This window comes from Eptatretus burgeri, chromosome 13, assembly GCF_056783735.1.
Source record: "Eptatretus burgeri isolate ZD-2024b chromosome 13, Ebu_testis_v1, whole genome shotgun sequence".
Classification (NCBI taxonomy): domain Eukaryota; kingdom Metazoa; phylum Chordata; class Myxini; order Myxiniformes; family Myxinidae; genus Eptatretus; species Eptatretus burgeri.
In genome coordinates this window covers 30,348,687-30,357,078 of record NC_140973.1, presented here as the reverse complement: position 1 = coordinate 30,357,078, position 8,392 = coordinate 30,348,687, and the positions used below count along the sequence as shown (strand labels likewise).

Below are 8,392 nucleotides of genomic sequence, written 5' to 3'. Positions count from 1 at the left end.
GAGATTGAACAGTGGCTCACCACATCAGCTTCTGAGCGCTATGAAGAATATGGTGTGGTGTGCCCAGCACATCTTCGACGTGGTCTCTTCACTGTTGCTGCATTAGATAATCTGGACCACAACCCGTTATCAAATACGGCAACGGCCGCTTTCCATGGAACAGGTATCAATTACTTCCAGAACGCAGATGAAGATAACCAAGGCGAGGGGGAGAGAGAGAGAGAGAGAGAGAGGGAGAGGGAGGGGGAGGGGGAGGGGGAGGGGGAGGGGGAGGGAGAGGGAGAGGGAGAGGGAGAGGGAGAGGGAGAGGGAGAGGGAGAGGGAGAGGGAGAGGGAGAGGGAGAGGGAGAGGGAGAGGGAGAGGGAGAGGGAGAGGGAGACGGAGACGGAGACGGAGACGGAGACGGAGACGGAGACGGAGACGGAGACGGAGACGGAGACGGAGACGGAGACGGAGACGGAGACGGACGAAAAGAATACCACCAATCTCGAAAGAAAAACATAACCTCCCTGACCATTACGCAGTTGTGCCACTTGTCTCTTTCAATATGAAAGCAGTGAAGCCGCCACCTGCCAGTCAACCTGCAAATGACACACAACTGCGGTCCACCGACCTTTTAAGGGTGGCTGAGGAGAAAGAAGATGAGTGGCTCCAGCATGCCTCAGCAGCTCTAGATGAAGACGACGTTGAAAAACATGACAGAACAATTGCATGGTCTGCATACCATGTGTCCAAACAAACAGATAGTCCCAACGGCAAAACAGTGACCGCCTTGTTACCTCTGTTTGAGAAGGCTGTGGACCCCGCCATGGTCAAGCATGGTATGGACATCATTCGCAAAGCTGTGGATATGCTAAATCCTGGGCAAGTACCCGTTATGGCCGTAGATCAACCTCTCTTCACAATCGCGAAGACAGTTCAATCGAAATGGCCGGATGCGTATGGAGAACAAGCTTATGTGATCATGCTCGGCGGATTACACATCGAGATAGCGTTATGGAATACTGTGGGCGACATTCTCGTCAGTTCTGGCTGGTCCGACATCCTCGCACATGCTGGTGTGACAACACCGGGCACCGCTGAATCGTTCCTGGGTGCAAGTCACCTCAAGAGGACTCGGTATGCACATCAGTTGACTGCATTGGCATTGTCAAAACTGAAGGAAGATGCTCATCTGACGGGTGAACAAGATAGAGATGGCGATGCGGCCGATGATGACAAGTATCTGACAATATACTTCTGGGACATGGTGTTGCGACTCAAATACTCGTTCTGATATTTGTCAGAGCCCATCGAGAAGGAGACTTCTTCCTCTATCGGCAAGTTCTCAACGCCCTTGCACCACTGTTCCACGCAATGGACCACATCAATTATGCACGGTGGCTGCCCGTACACATCCATGATCTCTATTCGTTGCCTCAGACGGTTGAACAGCAATTCGTCAAAGGTAACAGGGTTGTGTCGAGATCGCGAAGGGCATTCAGCTCTATGCCAATCGACCAATGCCACGAACAGATGAATAAACAGGTCAAGGGTTCTGGTGGAGCTGTGGGCCTCATGGACGATCCGGCTGCGCTACGGCAATGGATCATCGCGGGACCGGAGAGAGCATAGCTTCTCGAAGAATTATTGGATGAGGATGAAGACACTTCCATCGACTACAACCATCATGAGGGCAGAGAGAAGTTTCAGCAAAATTTCCACTGTCATGCAAGACAACTGTTCCATGCAATCAAACAAAGAGGCAATCCCTTCCTTTGAGAAATGTCCCGAGCTGGTGACGCTCGGATCGGGGGAATGCGCCCCAGAAGCTGCTGTTGAGAACCTGCTGGCACTCGAGTCAACTGGCAAAGCGCAATACGAAGCATTTGTAAAGGACGTGTTACTAGAATGCACGAGAGCCATATCAGAGCCACTGAAGAAGAATGGATTCACCATTTTCAAAGCCAAGAAACGAAGATGAAATGCAAAGATATCCTCAAAAATGAAATGTCTGAGCGGTGACCCGTCCCTGTTCGGACAGACGTACGTTGCTGTCACTCATCGAGATGGAGACGTGGAGGACTTTTTTGCACATGAGACTAGTGGCTTTCCGTCGTCTCTGACGGATGATGGAAATATGAAATTCGGTAAAAAGTCCGACGTCCTCAAGTGCCTGGAGAGTGCCGGTGAACATACCAACGCCGAGCCACCAACTCATTACGACTGTACCATCTTCGATGGGGCTGCAGTTGCTTACGCGCTCCCACCCAACGGAACTTCAAAGACGTTTATCTAATATGCAAATGGAGTTTTTCTGTCCTACTTCACCAGTAGCTGAAATACAGTGATGAAGTTAATGTCATCTGGGACACATACATCGAGGACAGCCTCAAGGAGCATGCTCGGGAAAAGCGGGGGACTGGCATCCACACAAAGGGGTCAGACGAGATTGAGGTCCCAGGGTGGAAGGCGTTCTTGAGACACCCCAAGAACAAAACGGAACTATTCCATTATCTCTCAAATAAGGTCTTGGAGAGTCACTTAAACAGTCCTGGGGCATTCTTCATCAGCCGGAGAGGAAGTGCTTTCTGTCGGCACTGACAGAAGGATGTCGACCTGCTCACATGAGTGGGCCGACACGAGAATGATGGTCCATCTTTTCAATGCTTTGGAAAGTGGGGCTCGCGTCATTAAAATCTGCACAGTGGACAGTGACGTTGTTGTGATTATCATTGGAATCTTCCATTTGATCCAGGAGAAGTTTTGAGATGTCGACCTTTGGATCGGCTTCGGCTTCAAGCACGGTGCGTTCAACCATTTGCACGTCAATACTATCTACAATAACATTGGTGATGACCGAGCCCGAGGTTTGCCGTTCTTTCATGCGATAACCGGTTCTGACACGACCTCAGCCTTCGTCAACAAAGGCAAGCTCACGGCATGGAGGGCATGGTCGGATACTCCTGAAGCTATGGACGCATTCGCCTGGATTGCAGCGTGTCCATTCGTCGTTCCGTCTTCGGACTCGCCCGAATTTCAGGCCATCGAGAATTCGTGGTGGCAATGTACGTGAAGGCCGATGAACGGGGAGACGTGAATGGAGTAAATGAATCTAGGATGCACCTCTTCTGTCAAGGGAACGTCAGGAACCTGAACAGACTTCCGCCAACACAGGTATGATGTCAACATTTCTTGCCAGGTAGCATCCAAGTAAAATCTTCATTCTGCATTCCTCCACACCACTGCTTCTCAAATCCTTTGTTCACTGTTATTTAACAGAATTGTCTTTTTTACAGGACGCCTTGTACCAGCATGTTAAACGAGTTGTATTACAAGCCAGTATCTGGGTCACATGTGATAATCCCAGACGACCTGATGTGGCGCCGAACGATTACGGTTGGACAAAGGCTGGAGATTCGTGGCAACCCCTCTGGATAACAAAGCTAACTGTATCCAAGGACTGCCGTGAACTGATCCGGTGCGCGTGTAGAACTGAGTGTCGACACTGCAAATGCGTGAAAGCCTCGGTGAAGTGCACGCCACTGTGTGCCAAATGTCCTTGTACAAAGTAGTGAGTGAGTAGGTTTCTCCAATTCCATTCTTGTCATAGATCCCAGAGCCTCTAAATATACAGTGAATATTGTACATTAGGCTTATCTCAGGTAAATTTTTAAATCGTATTTAAAATTAGTATATTTGGACCAGTTTGGAGGTATGATTTTTGACTTTTTGTCTCATTCAATGACAGTAGTCTCATTCAATTGAAGTCCACTGTTTTGGGCACATACTTTTGTGTATGGGCTTGAAAATATGTTTGACTTCGTTTTGGAACACATTTTCTATTTGGAATTTCCATTAAAAATATTTTGTGGCGATTTTCCGGAAAAGGTATCCTACATATCACAAAGGAACCTGTTTTATATGGAAGGATTTACTTAAACTGAGTAAATTCCGAGTGAACCAAAAATGTTCGGTTAGTGTGTTAAACGCAAAATTAGTTCATTTCATGTTATTTTTTATGGTAATAAGAGAATACAAAGGAAAAAAATGAAAAAAATAGGAAAATAAAAAAGTGACAAGTCTGAAGATGACAATGGTTCACGAGCGGTATTTGACGATGTCGATTGTTTCAGAAGTCAAGGATGAGACAATGTGATAATTTTTGACCAAGTTATAAAAATTATCAACATGATGTGGTATGGGTGACAGATTATTCGCTGCAAAATGTCGAAAACCTGGTTTCGTTCAACAACTTTCAAAATACGACCTTTGCATAACCTTGAAAGGTCACAAAACAATGTTGTGGACATTAAAATACGGAAACAGGATACGTGCAATAGCTTATTGGAGTTAGTTCGTCGAAGAAGGTCGAAAACCCGGTTCGATTCCCACAACTTTGAAATTTGACCTTTGTGGCCTTTAAAGGTCAAAGATCAAGGATTATGACCTTTGGTACAAAACTTCCTCTGGAACATTCCAGGAACAATATAATGTCATATAGGCTATATGGCATTTCGCACACCTCGGATTATCCATACTTTGACGAAATCAGCGTAAAAACAAACTCGAAGGGGGCGCCACGGGCAAGGTGTTCGAGATAGAGCAAAATGGTTTCAAGACTTTAGGTGGGCAATGACCTCAAGATTATGCATAAAAAATATTGTCATCCTTGCTCTCAAAGTTTGGGCTGTCGTATGATTTTTATGTCAAAATTCGAAATTTTCTAAGTTCGTGACCTTGTTACCTTGACCTTGGGATGAAAATGAAAAATCGGACAATGACAAGTTTTAGATAATTCATTTTGCTATTCAAATACCGAAGAACCCATTCCATTCAGTCAATTCCCTCGGAGAAGATAGATTTTTTAATCCAACTACCCCCTAAAAATGGCTATTTTTTTGTGCGTGGTTCCACTCACAATGGGCGTAACACGCCCTCATCCAGGAAAACGCAACTCAACATTGATATCGAACACATAACCAAGTTTCATCAATATCGGATCAAAGTCCACGGAGTTATGCTCTGGACAGACAGACACACACAAGTCGGTAGGCGGACATGGGTAGGCGATCAAGTCGAATTTAGTCCTTTTTCAGCCATTACTAGACAACAAAAGCGTCCATAGCAACGGTTCAACACCTGATGATTAATGACCGTTTTTACAGCCATTTTTCCCTGCTGTGCAGGGGTTTGGCTTTTTCTTGAGGCAATGTTTTATGGCCGGATGCCCTTCCTGACGCCAACCCTGGTCGCCTCTTACGACACACAGGGATATGGTACACCTATTCTAACCGGGTCATACACCGGGACCAGTACACTGGTACTCATTTCGCCGACCTCGGAAGGATGACAGGCTGAGTCAACCCCCTGGTGTTAATTCAGCAGCCAACGGGGCTTGAACTCAGGACCCTGGGGTCCCAAGCCGCCACCCTAACCACTAAGCCAACACCAGGCTCGACCTGATGATTAAGCACAAGAAAATTCATGATTCTAGCTTCAAGGGTTAATGCTGCAGGTTGTTTTTTCGTTAAAATACCCCCACATTTAGAGGTTTTTCGGCCGTTGCTCGGCAACAGAGGGGTCCATAGCAACGGTTCTTTCTCACACATAACTAGGACATACCATGAACCTACCATACCAGTTTCATGTATATCTGACTCATAGTCTCTGAGATATAACGAACTTCGTTTTTTTATTGTTTTCGACCAGGGTTCATTCAAAGTCTATCTTCTCCGAGAGTTTTCATAGGATCCAGCTGGAAATTTTGACAATATGGCTGAATGTACTTCCCACAGTTGCTCGTGGCCCGATTTTTGATTTTCGAAAAAAAAAAAATTTTTTCATCGAAATCGCCATTGTATTAACGGAGCACTGGACCGAACAGACATACATACAGACAAGCCGATAGGCGGACATGATTAGTCGACTACCCAATAGAACCTTACGCGATGGGCCCATTCGATGGGGAATGACCTGAGGATTAAGCACCAGAAAATTAATGATTCTTGCTTCAAGGGTTAATGCTGCAGATTGTTTTTCATTAAAATACCCCCACATTTAGAGGTTTTTCGGCCGTTGCTAGGCAACGGAGGGGTCCATAGCAACGGTTCTTTCTCACACATAACTAGGACATACCATGAACCTACCATACCAGTTTCATGTATATCTGACTCATAGTCTCTGAGATATAACGAACTTCGTTTTTTTATTGTTTTCGACCAGGGTTCATTCAAAGTCTATCTTCTCTGACAGTTTTCATAGGATCCGGCTGGAAATTTTTGACAATATGGCTGAATGTACTGCCCACATTTGCTCGTGGCCCGATTTTTGATTTTCGAAAAAATTAATTTTTTATGATTTTTCAAAAATTTCATAGTCCCGTTGCTCGGCAACGGTGGTGTCCATAGCAACGGTTTTCATTTGCACACAGCTAGGTCATGGTATGAACCTGCTAACCAAGTTTCATCAAAATCGCCATTGTATTAACGGAGCACTGGACCGAACAGAGGGACAGACAGACAGACAGACAAACATATCGACGGATATACTGATAATAACGGTAGAAAGAAAAAAAAAATCTCAAAAAATTTTTTTTTTACATTTTTTTTATCTTGACGAGATCGACTACCCAATCGATCGACTACCCAACAGACAAACATATCGACGGAAATACTGATAATAAGGATAGACTAGATCGACTCCCCAACAGATAGACACACAGACACACAGACGTAACGAATATAGTGGTCACTCTGGCTGGCGCTCGTGAACCAATTTCCCGAGTGCTGATGTAATACAGACTCATAAATTTTACTGATTTTGAAAGGCTATTAGTGGATGATAAGTAAACCGTGTGTACCCATGGGGCTGTGTGGTTGTGGAAAATTTGAACTGTGGAAGGATTTCATAGGAATTTAGTCAACACAATAGCATTTCAATTAAATTACTTCTTGTGGATACAGTACAGAAATTACTGTAACTTGTCCATTTATCAACCGATTTTCAAATTTTTGGTGCCTATTTATGCGGAAAGACATGTTCTGTAACGCTACTATAATTTCTCCATTATATCGTTCAGTCGGATTTTGAATGTCTCCTCACATCCTGATATGGCGAGTTTGGCAGACATCTTGGAAAATGGTGGCCAAGGGGTCATCTGAGGTCAGTTTCAGTGTCATATTCAGAATCCTCGAGCTCGATTTAGTGGGGTTTGACCTAATCTGAAATGTGATTTTCATTCATTTGTGCAAGTTATGATGGTTCGAAAGTGAGTTTGGCGGCCATCTTGGAAAATGGCAATTTTTTGATTGGCTACACACACACACACACACACACACACACACACGCATTTAAAGGCCATTTTCCCCGCTAAAGCAGGGGTTAGCCTTGTGGGCCCCATGACAATCTTCTCCACTTTACCCTATTTTCTGCATCTCCCCTTCTTAATCCCCTTGCCCACATTTCCTCTTCCACCACCTTTAGCCAAGTTTTTCTCGGTCTTCCTCGTCCTCTATTTCCGACAACACTCATTTCCAACACTCCTCTCACCCAGTCACTTTCATCCTTCCTCAACACATGACCCAACCATCTCAACCTGTTTCTCTTCACAACATCCATCACAGACTCTATTCCCATCATCTTCCACAGGTCATCATTTGTCTTCCTCTCTCTCAACCATACTCCACACATCCACCGAACCATTCGCATTTCTCAGAACATGCATGGCCGAACCGATTGGCTCCCCTTCTAGATTTATTTATTATGATCATATCTCACCACCTGCCAAGTTTGGTGCTTATATCCGGAAGTGCACAATATTATGTTAATAGCGATCTAACGGATCTCACTATACATCCGTCCATGCTAATTAGCCTCCATTGGACTTAGTCCGAAACAGGGGCTTATTGATTTGGTCTCTATTTTTGTGTCCGTGCGTGTGTGTGGGCGTGCGTACATGCATCTGCAACCATATCCCTGACATGAATGGACCAATTTTATTCGTACTTGGTACATAGACAACACATGTTGGTATGCATATAATAACAATAATAATAATAATAATTGCAACCATACTCTCTACAGAGAGTGTCGGTGCTGCCGAAGCAGTTTCCTGGGCAGTTGGGCACAATCCTGGACAGGTCGCCACTCCGCCGCAGGATACTCGAATGGCTCAATTATCCCAGCAAGCTGGTACTCAATTTGCCGACATCGGAAGGATGACAGGCTGAGTCAACCTCCCGGTGTGTATTAATTCAGCGGCCAACGGGGCTTGAACTCAGGAGCCTTGGATCCCAAGCCGCTACCCTAACCACTGAGCCAACACCAGGCTGGGTATGCATATGCACATCATTTTTTTTTTCGAGATCAGGTCCAAGATGGCCGACTGGCAGCCATTTTGTTACTTAAATG

The 8,392-nt window shown here is 45.2% G+C and overlaps 1 protein-coding gene across 1 annotated transcript; it reads left to right on the top strand.

The window, feature by feature from the left end:
- The first annotated feature begins 302 nt into the window (after window positions 1–302).
- On the top strand, window positions 303–8,036 carry LOC147014164 (uncharacterized). The gene is made up of 2 exons (XM_085851893.1): window positions 303–3,157; window positions 3,280–8,036. Exon 1 carries the CDS (start codon window positions 549–551, stop codon window positions 1,275–1,277), a length of 729 nt encoding a protein of 242 aa, XP_085708019.1. The 5' UTR covers window positions 303–548; the 3' UTR covers window positions 1,278–3,157; window positions 3,280–8,036.
- Window positions 8,037–8,392: the final 356 nt, after the last annotated feature.

Bases quoted from the DNA above. Each gene is read 5' to 3' on its own strand.
- LOC147014164 (XM_085851893.1), top strand. From the start codon at position 549: ATGAAAGCAGTGAAGCCGCCACCTGCCAGTCAACCTGCAAATGACACA.